The 23004-nt window shown below is 36.9% G+C and overlaps 1 protein-coding gene across 2 annotated transcripts in view; it reads right to left on the bottom strand.

Annotated features, from left to right (window-relative positions):
• LOC149545880 (uncharacterized) overlaps nt 1-23004 on the bottom strand; it is a 179910-nt gene that overhangs the window by 44762 nt on the left and 112144 nt on the right. For both annotated transcript variants that reach the window (XM_089790865.1, XM_089790866.1), the window contains exon 11: nt 6368-6605. In XM_089790865.1, the coding sequence (XP_089646991.1) occupies nt 6368-6605 (238 nt within the window). The remainder of the gene's footprint in view (nt 1-6367; nt 6606-23004) is intronic.

Raw genomic sequence — 23004 nt, forward strand, 5'->3', positions numbered from 1 at the left:
GGCTCGAGGAGAAGGCTAACTGTGTTATGTGGGCATTGCATGAGAATTGTTAGTCTAAAAATTCAAATAAGCAATCTGATAATTCAGAGAAGCAATCTGATCAAAAAAAGTCTAAGGCAGAAGGATCAAAACATGATGAAGGCTTGAAAAGGAACAGACAGTTCAGCTACAATGTAATAACCCTCAACTAGTCATAAATTCGACAAGCACCAAATTCTTTTATAATTCAATTGTTTGACATTTCATCAAAGACTTTGCAATCAAGCTATGATACCACTGTAATGAACCCTACTAGCGCTTGGACAATTCGTGTTGAAGAATTGATTTCTTTTTTCTTTTTTTTGTTCTTGAGGTTTTGCAAGTTTGGAAACAACAATATAGCAACAAAATGGAAGATACTGCAATAATAACTTCAACTCAAATATTTGGCTATTATATATGGAATATACAACTAAAAATTCCAAATTTTAATATCAACTTAGATACTGAGTACTTTCACAAAATACCAAAAACCCAGTTGATAAAATATCTCCTATTATCTAAATCAACAATACCCAAAAAAATGTAAGTTACAATCTATGAACTTACAGGTAAGGCATGCCTTGAAACCCTCTGCAATGAAGATTGGCAACAACAAAAGAATTCTTCGACAAACAAATACAACTACAGATTTGGAAAACGCTACAGCCAAAGTGCACATATAAAATAACACCTAGCAACAGATATAAATTGGCACTCAACCAACTCCAAATTAATCAGTACACAATTTGGTATAACAATTCCACTGATTCCCTTCACAAACAACCTCCATCAGAAAATAAAATTAAGCTTCTCCTTCGCAAGAGTTACAGCAGGAGAAATGACAAATCGTATACCTTAGCACAATTTTCCAAGCAATCTCAGAATTGAATCTATAATACTTCAGCTATAGATCCCAAACCTTATACTTCAGCAAGAACATGAAATTTTAGAACTTCAGAAGTGTCACAAGACAACAAAGAAAGATAAGATTATCAAATAATTGGATGTTTTTCCCGTTGAATGTCCACATAGTTATAAACTCCAAATAGCACCAGTTCCCCAAAAGAAATCCACTTACACAACATTAAAATATAATAAAATGTCATCAATATAATTTATTAATTGCTTTTGACTCCAAAAATGAACTTTTCCACCATAACTTAATATTTTGACACGCGAGGCCACTGTTTCTAGTTCCCATGATTTAAAACTTTTCTCCCCGGTTCCAACAAGCTATGATACTAAGGTGAGCAACCAACAACACTGACAAAAATAACAACCTCAGCGTATTTAGATGAATAATAATAATTCACCCGTCTTGTGAAAACAACTGAAGAGGCATCATAGTCGAAATCTAATAACACCAAAGTGATCCTGATGATGAATGAACCTAACAGGGTGACTTACTATATATAGACGCTCCCTCCAAGATTCTTGGAGCTCAAACTAGAAGCCCGAAATAAAAACTGAGAGCATAACCCAACGCCTCTAATTCAACTGAGCTCATTGGAACCAATAGATTGACTTACTACAAATAGTAAGTCCCTCAAACGAAGCCAAACACACCATAGGCTATTGGAAAGCCTATAACCACACAACTAAGACCCTCAAATCCCACTGTTAGCTCATGAAGGTCCTGATGGTAACCTGACCTGGCCAACTACAAGAACCTGCTAAAAATGGGGACATTACATACAAGAAGCATGTTTCACTAGCATAATGTGTGACAAAACCTTTAGGCTATATGGAATTTTAGCTAGGCAACAGATCATTATTTTGCTTGACACAAGAGCTACACATAACTTCATTAATGCCCAGTTCTTTAAGAGATGCAACATACAAATAAAGGACTTTAAGGGTACAAGAGTAAAGGTTGCAAACAACTACTTTCTTATATGCAACAAGAAGATTTCAGATCTACCAGTGAGTTTGAATAACTTTGAGTTTAAGGCAGAATTTTATGTGGTGAACATGGGAGATACTGATATGGTATTGGAGTGACATGGTTTCATGACATAAGTGAGTTTACCCTTAATCTACATACATGGAAATAAGATTTCAGATGGATGGGAAGAGCCATGTGTTAAAGACCCTTAGAGACTCTAGCTGGAAGACTATATCTTTCAAGAGGATGGAACAACTCATGTGTCATGACATGATTGAGTGGGCAACAGATTGTGTTTTGATGCCACTACATGAGGAGCGGCAAAAGACATACAACAGTTGAAATAGTTTGTGCTAGTTTCCTTGAAAGACATCTTGACGAACAACAAATCATGAAGGGAGAATATTACACATCTTAACACAGGTTTGGGTATTCTTGGCAAAGAATCCTTGTATGTCAAGGAATCCAAGTGTGAATTAGGCTTCAAAGTGTTGTTGTACTTAGGCTACATCGAAAACACAGGGAGTATGTATGGATCTAGACAAGGTCAAGACAATCATTCAGTGGCCTATACTTGAGAGTGTCACACTGCTTAAATGATTTTTGGGCTTATGTGGTTTTAACAGCAAATTCGTTAATGGATATTCACGGCATGCAGCACCACTTTCAAATCCAACCAAGAAGGGATATCTCACAAACTATATTGTAGGGCAGCAAAAATGATGGGTTAAGTGGATATATCTTTGTGAAAACTGCTATTATACTACCTACCATCTTTCTATTCAGGATGACACCATTTATGGCCTTGTATGGTTATGAGGCACCCATATTTCTTGATTTATTTATGAGTGATAGTAGAGTGCCTAGGGTTGGAGCTTTGCTGCTGGAAAATCACAATATCATGAGGGCTCTCAAGGAGAATATTCACAAAGCCCAAAACCAGCAAAAGCAACATGTAGATTAGAAAAGAGTTGAATATTCATTTAAGGTAGGAGATATGGTGTACTTGATGCTATAGCTTTAGAGACGGCCTACACTCGAGAAGAATGGTGCAGAGAAGCTCAAGCCACGATACTACAGACATTTCAAAATCACTAGGCGTGTGTGTGAGATAGCTTATGGATTGGAGTTACCAACTGATAGTAAGGTCCATAATGTTTTTCATGTGTCATGTCATAAGAAGCCGTTAGGACATTGTGTAGTCCCTTCCACAACTCTACCACCCTTAGATGATGAGGTTAAGTTGATTCTGGTACTTGAGGCTATATTGGATGTTAGGGAGAAAAGGTTGAGGAGACGAATTATCAAGGAATATTTGATCAAATGGAAGGACTTGCCAATTGAGGATGCTACTTTCAAAGGTGAGGAAATTTTGCAACATCCGGAGCTGAGATTGCTTTAGGACAAGCAATTCCAAGGAGGGCAGACTATAGTGTCCCCTTCTCACTAGCACTCAAATTTAATGGAGTTTGGCCTATAATCGGACCTTTATAGGCCAAGATGTTGAGGAGAGGCTTGTGTGGGCAGATATTATTGTTGTCATAGTCTTCCTACAGCCACAAATGTTTGGCAGCTATAGGTTTGCTAAAGCCACAGATTTCCTGTAGCCAATGATATTTGCGCTTTATATTAATTATATTTTTAATATACTTTAAAGTGCAATTAATTATTAGTGTAAGAAAGGGAGAATCTTCTAAAAAGTGAAACTAAATATTATTTTTATTTTTTCTAGGAGGCCGACCTCTTGGAGGAAAAGAATAAATATGAAGGGAAGCCTCCTTGTTGGATATATGTGTTGCCATTTACTTTGCCTAATAACTTGTGGAGCAAAGGGTTTTTGCAGTTTGCTACATTGGTCATTGGGAACAAACACTCCCATTGATTCGCATAACTGAGGTGGTGAATTATCCTTCTAAGGTTTGCAACTATTGGAGAAGACAAATCAGTTTTTCCATTGTACCGAATTTGTGGCCTAGGCCCAGATTTGAAGAGTAAAATTTGAAGAAATAAGTCTAATATCAATCTCCAGACATATTGCAGTAGGGCTGGGATATTTGGATAATGTTTTTGGAAGAGTTTGGAAGATTCCTATAGCTGAAGGTGAACAGTTTCGTTGTTACAGTGCTATTGCTACAATGTCGCTGCTACAATGTTTTTGCTACAGTGTTTTTGCTACAGTAAAATCCAGATATTTTTGGGCCGTTTCCAGGTTCCTATCCATTTACATCTTGCATTGCATTGAGGTCAGATCAAAATATTTTAGGGCATTTTTAGGGATTTAAAAATCAGTTGTGGAGATCTTGTAATCTGATTTGTACCAGAATCTTATATCAGAAAGTTGTCAAAAGGGATTAGAATATCATTGAAAATCATGGCAGGTGTTGCCCAAATGTCTTATTGTTGTAGATGCATATTTTCTCCTCTGTAACCAATGCTTTTATGTTTTAAAAAAATACAAAAACATTTGTATCTCCATTGTTGAATTTTTTGGAGTTCCTTGCAAGCATATTTATTTAAGTTTGGCATCTAGAAAGAAGGCAGAATTTAGATCTGCAATATATCCTTGTGTGCAAAGTGTTTGACGAAATTCTCAGGATAAGGAGTCAGAAAATTAAATTGAGAATTGCAAGGGAAATTACAATCAATGCTTCCATACTCAATATAATATAAGTGGGCCCCTTACCAAGTTGTCACCCTCGCCAATGGTTTATAACAATGGGGCCAGCCAATTAAGAGGCTCCTCTCTTCTTCTTTAATAAGTTCATTTCCTTGGTCCTTCCTTTATATTCACTTTGGCCTTGGATTGTCAACGTGGGGTTTCCTGGGCCACTCCTGCAGCGCTAGGTAGAGAGTAATGAAAAAGGTGCTGACCCAGAATAAAGTAAGGGAGACCGCAAGAGTTTAAGCACAAAAAGTGGATTCGCACACTGCTATGTTGACTGTGGACTGATGCACTAACTGTACCTTTTGTCAGTCACTTCCGCATACATCCATTTGTCTATGAGTTGCCATGTTTATTGGTTTATTTTTCGCGGGTCCCTTCTTTCCCACATGGCAGATTTCCCATGGTCCTTTCAATGCTTTGGTGCATTCAATACTGAGTGTGGCTGCTAATGAAACACCCCTTTGTAATATGACTTCATATTTAAATATCATTTTTACCTATCTGTTCACGGGTCAATGTTCACAGGTCAAACGAAATAAGGAGTGTTATTTTCAAGGTCATTGGTCACACCTTCCAAGTTGAATCTTGATTTGCATGAATATCTCCTGTGAATGCTTCATTTTAATGTCCCTGTATAGATTTTATTAAATGTATGAGCTGTATTCCATATATTTTTATGCTCTTTCAGATCTTGATCTTAAATCGGGCACCATACTACATTTATGAATGGTACTCAATTCAAATGGTTTGCAGAGATCTCAATCTTCAAATACTTTATTCAAATATACTTCCCAAGCTTTGCTCTGATACCATGTTGGAGAATGAGGATCGCTGCAAATGTAATGACACTGCAGTTTTCTGTATGTATGTTACAAACACAGCAATCTCTTTGTATTTGTATGAGGAATAAACCAAGAGGAGACATGTCCCTTCATAGGACATGTCTATTCATTAATATAATTAAAATATACTGATAATCTTAATTATAGTTGTATATATATAGTATATATATACATATATACATATATGAATAATTATTATTATATTAATTAATCTCACAGGTTTATCCTACTAAAGCTACCAAACATCAACACCATACTCTAAAATTATTCAGTGTAAGATTGAATTTGAATCACAGAAGAATAGAACCGAGTTTAGAGAACCAGTACACAGTTCAAAGGTTTTCACATTAAATAAGTAGGATAATATAGTGGTGTTCAAAATGTGAAACAAACTCCACATTTTTATAAACGTAGATAAACTTTATGTCAAAATGATCCACAGGGTATATATAATTTGTTTAACAAAAAGATCCATTTGAATAGAGCAGTTATTGGGTAGAATCAGAATGGGTAATTACAATTTGGCACAGCTTTGATTTAACCATTTAGCCTTATATTTTATTAGACTGTGAATTTTCACAACATGGAGTGATTTGAGCCATATGGTTTGTTTTCCATTAAATTTCCTGTTAAATCCACATAAGCAAAACCAGTAATTTAATGAGATCTACTTATATTTCATGAGAAATCTTATGTTTACTCTTAAGGAAAATTTGATCCATTTATGAAATCTAATTGCTCTATATTATTCTTCAGATTCCAAATTCGGGAAATTATAGAACCTAGTAGCTGGAACATTGCTCACAATTTCTTATTTTCCTGAGAAATCCAATACTAATTGACATTTTGTTTGATCTTTTGATGATACACAAAATCAATTTCATTATATAACTCTTAAAACTTGATTAAGAAAAGACTAGTTTCTGAACACAACTACTATAATATTGTTCTTACCAGCTTTAATATACTCTCCCGCTATAATGAAGCAATCAGCAGCACAATCTGGTTTCCCTATAGAAAGAAAAATTTTGGCTGCTTCTGTCAGAGAATGTTTAGCAGTTTCTTTGTGTCTCTTAAGATTTCTTTGTCCATCTTCTCGGAGGCTTGCACCTTTTGCCCATTTAGCCATATCTGCATCTCCAGACCTCTCGAAGCAAAGAATTGCCATATCATAGTTTTTCTCAATAAACATCTGTCAAGTTTCAAAAGTAAAATTGCTACCATTTAGTAAGTAATGCGTGTAAATATATTGCACAAATCTTGGACGCTAAGAAAATCTTAAAGCGCAAATAGAATAATTCAACTACCTAATGGATACTCGAATGGTAAACAAAAAATGGACCCACATTTTCAACATACACAAATAGATTTATGAAATGGATAAAACAAATTATAGAGCTGAAAATCCATATGATAGGAAGAGTGTGTAAAAAATAGCATTACAAAGAAGAAAGATATTTTTGCCATTTGCTGCACTAGATGACATACTGCTGACCCTATAAAGAAACTTTATTTTTTAAATATAGAAAATGAAATTTATATAGTGGTGGATCACTCTTTGGCACTTGTGCTTAAAAGATTAAGAAGTGAAGGATAAAATAATCTGCGAGGACGAACCCATATAGATTAATTCTTCCACAAGTAGCCCACAGGAAACACTTTGGGCGTAATAGAAAGGTCCATTAAGGAGAAGCAGCCTGCTAAAAAATAGAGGTTTTTACAGAAACAGCCACAGAAGGCATAGGAAACTCGTGGGCCTTGCAAGTTGAAATGGTTCATGGAATTGTTGGCTCTGATTCTTTTTTAATAATTCAAGTGCAAATCAGTAGCAACCCATCTATAAATCAAGATAAACTCACAATTTACAAATGGAAACTCAATTCTATGTCAAGAGAACTGCTCAGCCTGAAAAAGATTCATCATTTTCTACAATATTTTGTTTGGCCTTGATGGTGGAAGAGTTTGTAAGTGTTTTATAATATGATGGAGTAATTTTTTCCTCTTTTCTTTTTATATAAATGCTTGTCAACTTTGTAACAGAAATGTTCGCACAAATGTGTATACAAATACTTTCACAATTCAATGCATGAACTGCTCAAAGAATTACAACTCAAGATTACATTCAACATTACCAGATAACAACAAATACATATATTATTTGCTTCACTTTGCACATATACAAATATTAACAAATCTGAAAGAGATTGTAACTGGTAAAGATTTGTAGCTGATAAATGCATTTGTTACTGACCCTTTTATAACTGCACATGGCCCTTGGAGACTGCAGGAACCAATTGTCATGCTGTCACATCTAGTTGTTATATTAACCTTGGCAAGCATACATTTATATTGAAAGCACCAGGGAGTGGGGGTGCTGGGGGTGAATCAATATAAGCCAATTTTACTTATTTAAACTTAACAAGCATAATATTAACAACCATATAAGATTCACAAATTACAGACACAAGATTTAGAAAATCCTTTCAGGAGGAAAACACAATGAAAAACTTCTTGAATTTACTGCCCAAATCCAACAACAACAAAAACAAAATGATCTCAATATTTGCAGGCACCAACTCACTAGATATGTTGCGGTGAATCAGTATAAGATGCATTTTTACTTATTTAAAACTTAACGACAATTATAATAACAAACACACAAGATCCACACACTTAGGAGCACAAGATTTATGTGGAAACCCTTTTGGGAGAAAAACACAGAAAGACTGCTTGGATCTACTGTTCAAATCTAACTACCATAAAAATAAAATGACCTTGCAATATTTGCAGGCACCATGTTACTAGATACACCGATCCCCATTTACAGAATTTGCAGGCATCACCTACTAAATAGAGCAATCCCATAACTTAGCACCGATACAGAAAGAGAAGCCAATCTTTTCTTTTGGGAGGCTCCAAAATTTTCAGTGAAATTTCACCTTCTGCTTGTGTCAACGGCTGATGAACATATACTTTCACTTTTACACTTCACAAAATCTGTCCTTTATTAAATGTATTCTACATTAAACCTTCTTTATTAAGTATTCAAATGGTAAATATTTTCACACATTACTTACAAACACGATTCACATTTTTATACCCTTTTGAGCACCAATATTAATTACATAGAACACATAGGTCAGCTCCATAAAATTAAATCATAATAATAATAAAAATTGAGTTAGCCTCTAATCACCTCTCTTTCAAAATAATAAATTTCTGAGTCAACCTACAATCACACAGTAAATTCCCCTTTTTCTCAATAAATACACGAGCAGATGTTTAGCCTATTTTCTCATCCCAATAGGCTAATAAAATATCAATAGGGATGCTTTTCCAGTCGTGTGTATTGATGGAGAAATGAAGAAAATAAAATATTATTTAATGAGCTAAATTACGTAATGTTCTAAATAACATTATAAAATAAAATTACTTTTATAAAGTGATGTTATAAAATTAAAGTGACTTTTTTCCCACATCGCTTAATGGAGGTGAATCAACCAACTAAAGAGGCTTTATAAGCAAAGTTGTACTCTCATTTGGGGATGTTATGAAAATACTATATTAAGAGGATTTCTCTTGTTGCTGATATTTAGTGACTGGATTGCTAAGGATGGAAACCCTTGGAACCACAAAGGTTTGGATGAAAAATTCATTAAAGAGTAGATTCATTCCAATTTCACCTTGAGCTTAATGTTGAAGATTTGAGTTAAGATAAGAAGAGATTTTTATCAGAAGCATACAGTGGTATGAATTGGACAAGTTCAAATCTGAAATGAGGATTCTTATTGTTCAAAAGTTGTCTACATCTATCCAACTGGGACTCCAAATACTGGAAGGCTAAAGGGGTTCAATTTGGGGCAGATAAGATAATAATATTAATGTCCAAGAAAAAACCATAGAGGTTTATGGATTGAGCATACAAACCAAAGAGCCGGCCAAAACAGGAGCACCAAATGGTGTCTAAGAAGAAACAAAACAAAACCCTAAGCCATAGAAACCAAGGTAAGGACTAAAGATCCTTCCTTGGTACAAAGAAATCAGTAACAGAAGGGTATAAACGTGAACCATTTAGAGTCTTAGATCGTCGCCGAGGACCGCTAGAGGAGTGTCGTTGCCTAGAAAGACTAGTGCAGTGTCTGACTGATCTAGAATAAGTGATACTGGATGGTCTTTTCGTGCCCCATGGATGAGACAAGGGCGAGAAAAAGGCGGTGATGAGTTGGTCTGAAATATGACTCTGAGATATGAGTGACTGCAGCGTATGCTCACGAAGCTGGGTGGCCTCCCATAAATAAAGTGCAAGACACCGTTGGTCAATATAATTGAAGAACGTTGAAAGAGAAAAAGAATCTCTAAAAACCCAATAGAATCTAACTTTGATCTCATAGTAGATAGGACAGCGGAATATAAAGTGGGTCTTAGTCTCAACCTCCGCCAAAGTACATAGTCGACAAATGTGATCCTCTCTAACCATATGGTGATCGTTTCAAACCTGAACACGGTGAGAGCCAACTCTGAAGGAGCCCAAAGAGAATCGTAGGGCATGACTCCAGCACCGATAAAGATAAGAAGGGCGAACAATAATACCAGTTTGAATCACAAGAAAATGCTTAGCATAAAAGGCCATCTTAGGACGTAATCCACCTGAAGGATTACTCCAGATAGTGATAATGTACTGTTTGTAGATATCCTATCTAAAATGCTCATTCAATTCTTGTCTTGAGGGAAGGAGGTGAGCAGGAGCATCCAATGAGAACTGATAAGGAGCAAGAAGATCAATATCAATCTCGATCGAACCCAACAAAGAGGTGGCCTCGGCATACCAACAGCGAGATCTAGTGCTAGTGTCAAATCTCATTACCACAACAGAAGAACAAAAAGCAAGATGAGAGTATCTGTGTCAATCGATATCCGAATCCATAAAGCCTCGAAGCGGATGAAGGAACCAGATCAATTCGAAAATGGTCACAAGTTTGAAAGAATGAGCACCAAACTCAGCCAAGACAATATTGTGGGGGGTGTGTCTATGACATCTAATGATAAGTCGTAGAAGCAATATATGAACATGCTCAATAGAGGCCGAATTTGGAGCAAAAAGAGGTGGTCCCCAAACCACCGAGCCATAGAGAACAGTCGGTCTAACTAAGGAGTCTAATAGGGACAGCTTGAACAAAATTGTCCTGGAAATGATATCTGAAGCACTGTCTTTCAAGTATAGCCAAGGAGCCCATACCCTTACTAACTCTGGACTAAATAGTCGGTCTCAAGATGAAGCGAGGTTCTGAGATAAATGTAAGAAGAAGTGATCTCAAACTCCTCCCCTTCAAAGAAATGAAGATGAGAGATCTTTAAACAGTTAAAAATCATAACCCGAGTTTTAGTCAAATTGACCATGAGTTGACGCTGATCACAAAAAGAGGCCAAACCATCAAGGAGACTTTGTAAACTGTTGTAATAACCCTATTTGGTTATAGCTAAATCAAGCATTAATTTCTTTCACATTTTGATTGTTTGACCTGTTGGTTCCCAAAACCGCAGATTGGAATCCTATGAGCCTTGCCTGCTCGATGCTGGGATATCCAACCGGTTTTGGTCAACTTGACGGGATTGATTAATGTGATCTAAATCCCCTGCGCTTCCAGCTCTGCAAGACCGAGGCGGGTGTACCCAATCCTAGATGAAACACTTAAATCCAAGACACTCAAAACAGATCGATTAGAATGCGAACACATTAAACGTTTTCCCAAATGGCAAGAAATATAGGAAAGCTTTAAAGTTGTGATTTATGAACTAAGAAGAAAAGTAAATGATTGAAGTAATGTTTAAATAAAAAATAAGTGTAGATTAACGCAACAGATGAATATATTATTTTTCCAATGGAAAGAAATGAAACATTTACCAGCATATGGACTATGGATCAGGAGTAAAAGACCAGTGCCTAATTAAACGGGCAATCAGAGTCAACATTATTAGTTGAAACGTACAAATTTATAAAGTTCAATATATTAAACTATAAACAATTTTAATAATTCAAATGTGACGGATCAATTATATAAACGCAATTTAAATTAGTCTAAAATGAACTTTAACTCCTGCGGAGACAAATTAGACATAAATACGGAAATAACAAAATATTTCACAATATTTACGTTTATCAAAATTAAAATGCAATAATGATCTAGTCCACTTATCCGAATATTAAAGTATTTATAGAAAGTAATAAAAAAAACACTTATAAATGACACAACTTAATAATAGTTTAAAACTCTGAAATATAAAATATAAAATAATGCCAGAAATAAAATCACAATAGAGACATTCCTTACAGAAGATCCATCTACTGCAAATCTATCCGAACTAAATGAAATTTACTCAAAAATCTGCCATCCACATGCTTAGTTCAGCAGGTCATTCTTTTGCCAATGAAAGAATATAATACATCATCGAGCAAGGATAGGTAAAAAATTTGAAGTATAAGAATGAATCTAAATATTGTTTTTTATCTGTTTTCAAACTCTTATATTTATAGACAATGGAGAGGTGTGTCCTCAACCATCGCACCTCTTAAGAAATAACTAACCAATGTTTAATGTTTTTAACGTAATTTTAAATAAAACAAATACTACCAGGTTACTTTATGTATCTTCATTCACACATACTCGCATCCTTTGTGTTCAAATTATTGATTAATGATGCGTGCTCGGATTTCTTTGGTGCTTGCACAGAATTGATCATCTGGTAAATGCCACTTCAAGTTGATGTTTCCGCTCATATTCCTTTTGAAGATTATTTGCGTTGAAGATATCATCCTTCCTACGGAAAAACTCATCGCATCTTCTCCATTCTTTGAATGGCTTTTTATTCAAATCGCAAAAACTTGGATTTGGTGGAAAGTGTATTTATCATCTTCATCAATCTGACGCCTTCAGTTTGGACTATCTGCTCCCTTGAGACTTCTCTGTCCGCGTCTTCCTTGGAACAATATGATGCACCATGACACTTTCCCTGTTTCAGACGGCTCCTTTATCCAAACGCACACCTGCCACAGACATACAGAGCACCATAAGTAGGTATATAAATAATGATTTTATGGAAAATTTATCAAAAAGATCCAATGGAAGCCGCTTGGAACCCTGAGCATTGCCGATGAAAAAACAACAGCCAATCGCTATAGAATATTATTTGGGCTGTGAACTCCTTATGGCTAGAGACTCGTGTATGCCAAAAAGGTTCAAAACATCATTTGATATCTGCAACTTTGAAATAGTGCCTTTGCTACTTATACGGTCTCCTTTCCACCAGTCTGCACATAGAGCCTTATAATTGTGTTCTCTGGAAGTAGATGTTGTATTCCAGGTACATACAAACACTCATTGAAACATGATCTTTGAAAGTATAAATCATGTGAGGAATCCTCAATACCTAACTCTCCTCTTGTTGGATTTTCTATATCTCCGGTAATTTCCTTTCCAATGCATTCATTTCTTGAAACTCTCACACCACTATTGATTAATATACTATTTGGTCTTGCTGATGCTAAAAATGTACCATACTGCTCTGTTGAGTGATGATATTTTCCTCTGCCACAGTCATCCAAAACTTTATCATTAAATTTCACCTGTTTTGCCTTTTTCATATGTTCCACGCGACCACTCATCGTTAAAATTTCTATAGCTTCTGAATTTGTGAACTCTCTCTTAAAAACAATGCCTGTAACATCCCAACATGATGAGTCCTTTGTCTATTGCCAAAAATACCAAGTTTTTATTGTCTCTTGGCCTCATGTTACCATACTTCAAGGGTAAGAAATGGTCAATTAGCACACCCACCAATCTTATTGCATACAGATTCTGAGGCTTTTCCTCCAGGCACTGAAATGCTTTGTCTATGCTAGATTTTCAAGAACATCAAGCAATCAGGATAGTGATAATGGAAGGTTTGGTGATATATCACCCTTCCTAGCACTTTCCTCATTCTTCATTTTGCCACTCATAAAAATAGAGCCAAGTGATGATGAAAGCTCACTTCTCCCTGAATTGGTTAAACTTGATTCTCCTATCTGATTTTACCAAGAACTAGAAAGCACCAATCCAAACTGTGCAAGAAAATGATATCCATGGGCATATGTACATACAGCTCTAAGTTGCAAACTGAAGGAAATACCCCATGTGTATCAGGAATTTTGTCAGAATTTATAAATCTGCTTACAATGAGAAGCTACTATAGAAAGCCCTGAAGTTTCCTCGGGGACTCTGAAAACAGGTTTCTCTCCAAGAAACATTCAGATTACAATCTGCCCAAGACGTAAATAGTTTGTATGAACATTCTTTATTAGTACATTTTCCACAAGAATTCAGATGCAAATTCCCTTCTGCAGTTTTTTCTTTTTTCTTTTTGTTTTATCAAAAGAACCATGGCAGTTGAATAACAGCATATTATCAGTATTGCAGCCAAATTTATGAACATCACTGACTTCTTCCAAAATTGCAAAAGGCTTGCCCAATGCTTCTGGATCTGCCTCCATATTTACTACAGTTAAAACATGACTTTTAAATGAATTGTTGTTCAGCAATATATAAATTTCTCTTTAAGCTGTCAATCAAACACCCTTCATCCTCAAAAATATCTGGAACAACAAATTCTATGACTGGACAATCCTTATCTATACATCATCTACCGTTGAATTAGCATGCTGGCCATTTCTATAGGACTCTGGAACCTGTTTCTAAACTTGTGCTTAGTTCACAGAACACCTCCTCTTACAAAATCTACCATGCAATAATACTCCATCAGGTTATTTTGCAAAGATGAACCTGTCAATGCAATTCTACATTGGGTCTTCACTTATTTCAATGCTCGAGTTATATTAGCTTTTGTATTCCTAATCATATGGGCATCATCATAGATGAGTATATCAGGTCCATTCTGTAAAGCTTCACAAATATCATCATGCAACAGCCCCGTCCCTCACATATTTCCCTAAAGATAGGTTCCGGAACGCTGCATAACCTCTCCATAGAACTCCATCCTTTTGTTCTTTCTTAAATTTTTCTTGAACCACTTATAACCGCCTATGGTACTTAGGATTCTAAAATTCTCCAAAATTTTAGAAATTTTAGAGTTCCATCAGTATCAAGGTAGAGAAATGTTCTAATATGCACAACACAACTGTAACTGAATAATTGAGGATTATCCCCTTGGCATGGCATTTAGAAGTCTAAATATTGAAAAAATTTAGGCTCCATCATGACCTTTTGTCAAACACTTGGCAAGTAGCCCAATTACCACTGGATCTATGATGTCTGAAATTTTCAAATAAAATATCAGGATGTACAACAAACTGATCACAAATTTACTTAATTTTGGCCTTATAAGTTTTGCATAAATAAATACCAAACACCAATAAACAATTCTGAAATGATTCACACCAACCTCTGAATTCACTCATCAACAAACCATATAGCAATATAATGAAAAGGGAATTTATTTGTTGGCTGATCAGAATTTGAAGCCAGCCTATTTACTTTCAAGCTATGTAATATAAACTAAATTTCACAAATTAAGAACCTGGTCTTTGCCGTACAATGTAATTGCAAAGTCAAACTAAAAGCCACCTAGTCCAATTTCAATTTGGCCTTCACAGTCTACCCTTACAAATGCTGCCTAGAACTAATATAGAAATCACGCCAAATACAAGAACGCTTGGCATTCAAGCTGTAAATCCAACACATCAATTCTGATGCAAAACAAACAACTGGGATATCCAGAATTACCAAACTCCAATCTGCAAACTAAACCCTCCTCTAGCAACAAAGGAACTATATTATTCAATTGTATAACTACTCCTCCACCACAATTAACACAGAAAGAGGAGACAATAATAAAACTCAAAAGTCCACAATACCCCAGCTATGGATTCTCAGAATTAAATCTACAATACTTTAGCTGTAGATTCCAAACCGTTATACTTCAGCAAGGACACAAACTTCAAACTCGGAAATATCACCAAGACAACAAGAGCAAAATAAGATAATCAAATAATTGGATGCTTTACATATCAAATGGGCTCATATTTATAATCTCCAAATGGCACAAAGTTTCCCAGATGAACTTCACTTAAGAAGCTTCCCACACAACATTAAAATATAATAAAGTGTCATTATAATCAAATAATTGGATGCTTTACTTATCAAATGGGCTCATATTTATAATCTCCAAATGGCACAAAGTTTCCCAAATGAACTTCACTTAAGAAGCTTCCCACACAACATTAAAATATAATAAAGTGTCATTATAATCTAATGTATTAATTGCTTTTGGCTCCAAAAATGACCTTTTCCACCATAACTTAAAATTTAGACACATAACGCCATTGTTTCTTGTTCCCATGATTTGAAACTTTTCGTCCCGGTTCCAACGAGCTATGATACTAAGGTGACCAACCAACAACACTATCAAAAATAGCAACCTCAATGTATTTATATGAATAATTATAATAATTCACCCATCTTGGAAAAACAACTGAAGAGGCATCAGAATCAGAATCTGACAACACCAAAGTGATCCTAATGATGAGAGATGATGAATGAACCTGACGGGGTGACTTACTATAAATAGATGCTCCCTCCAAGATTCTTGGAGCTCAAACTGGAAGTCTGAAATAAAAATTGAGAGCATCCTCCAACTCCTCTAACTCAACTGAGTTCATCAAAACCAACAGATTGACTTGCTATAAATAGTAAGTCCCTCAAACAGAGCCAAAAGACACCATAGGCTGCTGGAAAGCCTATGACCACACAACTGAGACCCTCAAATCCCACTATTAGCTCAAGAGGGTCACGACGGTGAACTGACGTGGCCAACTGCAGGAACCTACTAAAAATGGGGACATTACAACAATCGGGAGAAGAGGCCAAGAGAAGATCATTATTTGCAAAAAAGAGAATGGAGATCAAAACCTAATGTAAGTAGCACCGTCACCAGGTTGAAAGGAGTTCACAAGGAAATCCTCGAGCTCATCAATATACAACCCAAACAAGGTGGGAGAAATAGGGAAACCTTGCTTCACCCCAATGATACTCTGAATCAGAACAAAAAAGTCCTCTAGAGTCCTGAGTCTACCAATCATCTTCTCATATAGTCTCATAATAGCAGTCAACAACATATATGAGATCCCAATCTCGCTAAGTCTCTAAAATAAGGCCATCCTAGGAACAGAATCAAAAGCCTTGTGAAAGTCCACAAAAAAACAATAGACTTTGTCAGAGCGGTGTCTAGCCTCCTCAATAATAGCTCATAACGTGAAGATATGATCCATAGTCTGATAGTTCACCCAAAAACTAGACTAACCTTTAGCTCTAAACTCATTTCTGTCAAGCTCTCTCAATAGCATGGTGTTCAGAGCAGTGGCATAAAGTTTAAACATACGTCTGATCATGACAGTCCTATAATTACTTGGGTCAGAAACAGGTCCAGACTTATGAATAGGGTAAATCACATGCCTCAACCAAGAATCAGGAAACCCAGTGCAAACCACTTTATTAAAAAGTGTAGAGAGGTAGGATCCAAGAACCGAAGCACGAAGTTTGAAAAGTTCAGCTTGAACGCCTTCCTCATTTGCCGCTCTACTGCATCGCGTGGATCTAATGGTAGTAGGGAAGTGAAGTGGAATGAAGAGGTGGCTTCCCGGAATGTCATAAAGCATAATGGTGTGGGAGGTCAGAGAGTGGAAGTCAAGAGTGGAGGGTGGAGGAGGACAACGAGGAAAAAGGGTGCGCCAGAAGATCTGGGGATTCTTTATAAGCGTGGAGCAAAGGGATCTACACTACGAAGAGGCAAAAGAACGTGTCTTATGGCAAAGAAAACGGAGATAAGATAAGCGTAAGTGGGTGAAGGAAGGAGAATTAGTCTCGAAAGAGGAGCGAACGAAATGATGGGAATCTTTAGAATCAACATCAAACCATTGATCCATAGGACATGTATTTCGACACTTAGACCTAAGAGAGGGAGGGGAATGGTGAGGGATAGAAAGGAGACCGAAAACCCAAATGAAAAAGGTAAGTAAATCAAACATGGCAGAAGTTGCATTTCGAATCACTGAAACTAGCTGGTGTTAGAAGTCTCCTAAGATAGTATGAAAAGAGCTCACCATCTCCCTCAACGTAGCGGAAGCGAGTAGGGATGCAGGTAGTGTCAAATGGGATGTGGAAGCACTGGGGAGAAGGCAATAAATAGGATGGACCACAAATAGCAATGTTGAGGAGAGCATGATCAGCAAACGGAAGACAAGAAATGGTGAAACTGTGAATGGATGGAATGAAGGAGGAAGAGGTGATGACATAGTCCACAACACTCGCACCACCACAATGTAGCCAGTAGTTAAAGAGGTCGGAGCCAATGAAGAAGGATAAACCATTCATAATCAACAAACCAGAAGACTCATAGAGCTGGAGAAGGTGGTGGCCATAACAAGTGAGTGGCCCAAAGGCATCATCCGAGGATCATTGAAGTCTCATACTGATCGGATCTATCTAAGTGCAAATTGAATCAAAGAAGATTCCTGGTACGTGCAGTTAAGTCACCAAGAATAATGATATCACCTAAAGCTACAAACTACAAGATGTTCTCCTAAAGGTCAACAAAAGGATCCCCATCCTTGGCATCCTGAATGACATATGGAGAAGAGGTGGTCGAAAATAACAAACAGCAAGATGTCCCCCGTCGGTGATTCTGACGACCAATACAGACCCACATGAGTCTAGCAAAGACATCAGAGTGAACAATTGATGTGGACTTGAAAATATCATCTCTAATCAAACAAGCAACACACTCGGACCCACGGACCCCACCAGAAGTACGGATTTTCTCTCTATGAACAGACAGCCACTGATATCCAAGATACCTAGAAGAGAATGCATAAGACTCGTAAATCTCAATAATGGCCAAAATATCGGCGAACCCCAGAGCATCATGAAAGAGACTAGGTAATGACCATAAAGAGCCATTACCGTTCCAACAATTGACAAGAAGGGGACTTCCTCTTGTCAGACTCTTAACGAAACCGTCATGCAGTTTTGGAGGTTGTCCTCACTTCTAATCCACTAGGAGGAGAATCACAAACAACTTCTCTAATATTCCTAATCACTGCCCGTTTACCAGCCCACCTAGCCTCTGCCACAATACCCCGAGCAAGTTTCAACTCTGTAACCTGTGCCTTAGTGAGATCTTCATCAAGGTAAATTTTAGAGGGGAAAGAACAACTTTCTCTTCGCTCTAGGAGCACGAAGCCTATTAGCAAAAGAGAAAAACCTGACGAAAAGAGTATCTCCGGTACCAAACCAACACTTATCTAAATCGGAGATATCGAGCTGGTCAGAGAGGAAAGAGTGTCGAACAGCAAGAGGGTCGAAAGTAGGTGGGAGACCACAAACCCGCAAGTTGAGCTCATGTGTACACCGCAAGCACTCATCATCAATCTTTCCCTAGACAATCTTGTCTATGCTTAGTCAGGGTGTAATAGTATCTGTGTTGGTGCAGAAAGAGGCCCATGATTCCACCTTCTATTCAGTTTCAGCTTCAGAGAAGAGTGTATTCTAGCCATTTCATTTTGTTGTTCCTTGATCTTATCCAGCCCATCTAGTTGTTCAATAACCAATTGAAGATTGGATCTCAAGCCTGTTGTCTCAGAGATGAAGGTACCAAAGAAGCATTTGATATACAAGGTATTCAATTCTGTAACCAGTTTGAGCTCTAAAATTTCAACTGTTGATGTATCAAACTGTTCTCTAAGCAATATGTTGTCAGCCTCAAGCTTATTGACACGTTCACATAATCTCTGGTAGGTCAACAGTTGATTCAGTGGTGGGCAGCTATCAGTTGTGGTCATTGTAGCAACTGGTTGACCCACCATTGTAGAGTTGTGTGTATGTGACTATAGCAGACTAAGCACATACAGAAAAATGTATGCCCTAGATGTCAAAGAATGGCAACAAATGCACAAATTGCATGCAAGGCAAAGCAAGGTCCAAACACAGTAGAACTACGCGAGAGCAAAGCCAACCCTATGACCTAAGAAAGTAGGGAAAAATCCGCCCAGATGGCCCTAAAATCTTTGGCAGCCCGAGCATAATCCATGTATGAGAACAGAGCAAAAACATTGAGCTCAAACCACACTCCAGACCCGACAATAGACCAGGGTAAACACGCAAAAACACCAAAAAGAGGCCTGTTAAAAGAAACAGTCGAGAGCTCTAGATCGTTTGAATAGACCAAGTTAAACACACGAAAACAGCAAGTATGAGGCCTGTTAAAAGAAATAGTTAGGAGCCCAATGCGAGAAAGAGAGAATAAAAAAGAAAGAAAGAGGATGACAAAGGCGACAACGGAAAAAAGGGCACCTGAGCGTGAAGGATACCCACGCATGGAGGGACAGAGAGAACTCAGAGGCGGAGCCATACGGGGCATGCAATAGAGGCTGCAACGCAGGAGCAATGGTGGTTGCAGCAAAGGTCATCGCGGGAGAGCAGTCAAGCGGAGGTCATCACGGGCAGAAAAGTGTCTAGATTGAATAACATACATTGGAGTGAATTGTAAAGCCTCATATAGCCAGAAGTCGTGGCTTAAGAAATAGAACATCAAATTATCATATATAGCTGCACACATTGCTCATGTCAAGGTATTGAATCTGAGAATGTTTTAATATGTGATGTCCCCAATTTAGCAGGTTTTAGGAGCATGAATAAGTTAGTTCATCATTATGATCCTCATGAGCTAACAACTGAATTTAAGGGTCTCTGTTGGTTGACTTAATATTTATAGTAAGTTGGGTGAGTTCTCGTTTTTATCCATGCATTTGGAGTTGCCTTGGGTCCGGCAATAGATGAATTATTTGGCAATTCCTTGTGCTTGGTATATAAGATAAGTTATTAATTAAGTCTACTGTAATTAATTGTTTTTAAGCTAAGTCAAGTATTAATGATTAAAAAGTGCAAGGAGTTATAATATATTAATGTAGGAACATGCATCCAAACAATTTAAGTGAAATGTGTAATTCTGAAGCCTTTTAAGCGAAAGGAATGAGCAATAAGCTTCCAAGCATTGGGTGCAACTGAGAAGCCATTGAATTAAATGTTATAAATGCAGCTCTATGAGAAGTTTGAAGGATATATCTATGTATTTGCTATTTTAATGAAATTGAGTTTAAGGGTTTGCTATTAGAGAAATTGTGAATTTCATCCATATTCTGCTAGCACTTTGAGTTGGTTTTAATTGCCAATTAAATGTGTCTTGATCTGCTGCAATTTTGGACTATGGAGTTAAAATGTTCTTCAATGAAGAGTGACAGCATGGCTGAAACTATGATTTGTTAAGAGAAGGCTAGGAAATTCCAATGGATTAATGTGAAGGGCATCAAATATAGTAGCCGCCTTGCATATGTAACTCACTTGAGGATCTAAGAATGGCTGCATACATTCATCAAGTAGCAGCAACTCATTATATAGGTGCTGCACTTTGCATTTTGAGGCACCCTGAGGTATTCTCATAGCTGCGATTTCATTCAAAGGCTTTGTTGTTGTCATGTCCCCTATTCAAATAATTAAAAAAAATAATAAACTTTGTTAAGGCAGGCAGGCTCCAAAAAGGTGAAATTTCGGAAAAAGGGGTTAATCTTTGGAAACCAATGGACTAATAAATAAAAATTATTATTAAATTATATTTTATTAACCTCTCTTGGACGTGAGTTAGGGTTATTCCCTCTTTAAAAGGGGTTTGGAGGCATTTTGGGCTCATTCTACATCTTGATTCTTGATAATTTTCTTGTTGTTCTTCAGAGGCTGCCAAACCTGTGGAGAAGGAGACCCAAGAACGGGAGTTTGCAGGTTTCCAGGAAGGCTAAGGACGGGAGTTTGAAGCCATTCCATGTGCATGCTCATACAGAGTTTGCCCTTGTGCTGAACAGTGCAAATTTGTGAGTTTCCGGGTGTATTTTTGTAAGAGTTTGGTGTTTCCGGTTGAGTATTTCATATCAGTTTGGTTTGCTGTTGTATTTCAGACTTTATGATGTCAAAATAGAGCTGAATATATGTATTGGGACATGATTAAATTTCTGAAATAATTTATGAGTGTTTTGTGGTGTTTCCGGGCATTTTTGTGTTAATTTCGGGAGCCCGATTGAGCATAGTTTTGCCCTACATTTGTGATCTGTTGTGTAAGGGCTATACAAATCTGGAAATGTCATTTTGTAGGCTGTTATGCTGCTGAAAATCTCTGTAAAAATGTCCATTTTCAGATTTATTAATAATTTGTGAAGTCGTGAAGTTTTTGGCACTAATTTGGACATACCCGATTTGGGTTTTATTGGAAAATTGGTAGATCTTTGTTATATTGGTTGTTTGATTTTAAAGTTCAGATTTGAGGCTGGAAATATCAAAAAAAAAAATCAGTAAAGGGACATTTCAGTGGTATCAGAGCTGTGATCTTGCCAGCCTGAGGGTTTGTAGAAGTTGCATGTCAGTTTTAACAACTACCCAGATCTTGCATGTCAAGTTTTGATAACTACCCAGATCTTGCATGTCATATTTTATGATTGCATGCAACTAAGTGAAAGAGAAAAAAGATATTTGCAGCGAGAAAAGAATAAAGAAATTTTGATCAAACCCCCAGTTGAAAGCAAAAGTACAAAATCCAAGGAAGAAAAAAGTATGGCTGATCCAGATGAGATGGCAAAGAAATTCTTCCAAGACATCCAAAATACTCAGAAGCAAACAGTGGATGGTTTGGCGGAAACTAGAGAGGCTTTGCGAATATTGACAGAAAAATTACAAGGAATTGCATCTATTAATGAGAAAGGGAGCACTTCAGAGGAGCCGAGAAATGGGAGATCCACACCATCTAAATCAACCAAATCTATTTTCTTGCCTGCAGATGAGCCACCAGTACCAAATCCAGCCATTAATCCAGTGGAAGAGGTTACAGGTAATTTGATTACATTAAGAGCTACTTACAATGGCTTAGATGATGACTTTCGTAGTTCAGTTCCTTTTAAAGAATATGTGGATATGATGAACGCTTTGATGCCCAAGAAAGAGAATAGGAGGGAGCATGACACAAGTGGAAGAGAGCTCAAAAATAAAATAAGCAAGTTTACAGCGCCTACTTTTGATGGAACAAATAAAATTTCAGCTAGAGCATGGCTACAAAAATTACAAACTTTCTTCACACTTAACCCCATGAAAGAGAGTGATGCTATTCAATTTGCAAGTCTACACTTGGAAGATGCAGCCTATGATTGGTGGTATCATGGAATGACTACTCAAGGTCACGATCAGGTAACTACATTTGAAGATTTCAGTCAAAGGGTGATAGATAGATTTGACCTCAAGGATGATGAAGAGTACTTTAAAGAATTGTCAAAGTTGAAGCAAACCAAATCAGTTAATGAGTATGTAGAAGAATTTCAAAAAGTGGCTGTTATGGTACCTGATATGAGTGAAAAGAGGATCGTTTATCTTTTTCTTGATGGTTTAGAAGATTCTGTTAAGGGTTTGGTTAAGGCTTTCTCACCCTCAACCTTACAGGAAGCTATCAAA

This window comes from Cupressus sempervirens, chromosome 7 (genome assembly GCF_028749045.1).
Source record: "Cupressus sempervirens isolate cs-2001-9-10 chromosome 7, ASM2874904v1, whole genome shotgun sequence".
Lineage (NCBI taxonomy): Eukaryota > Viridiplantae > Streptophyta > Pinopsida > Cupressales > Cupressaceae > Cupressus > Cupressus sempervirens.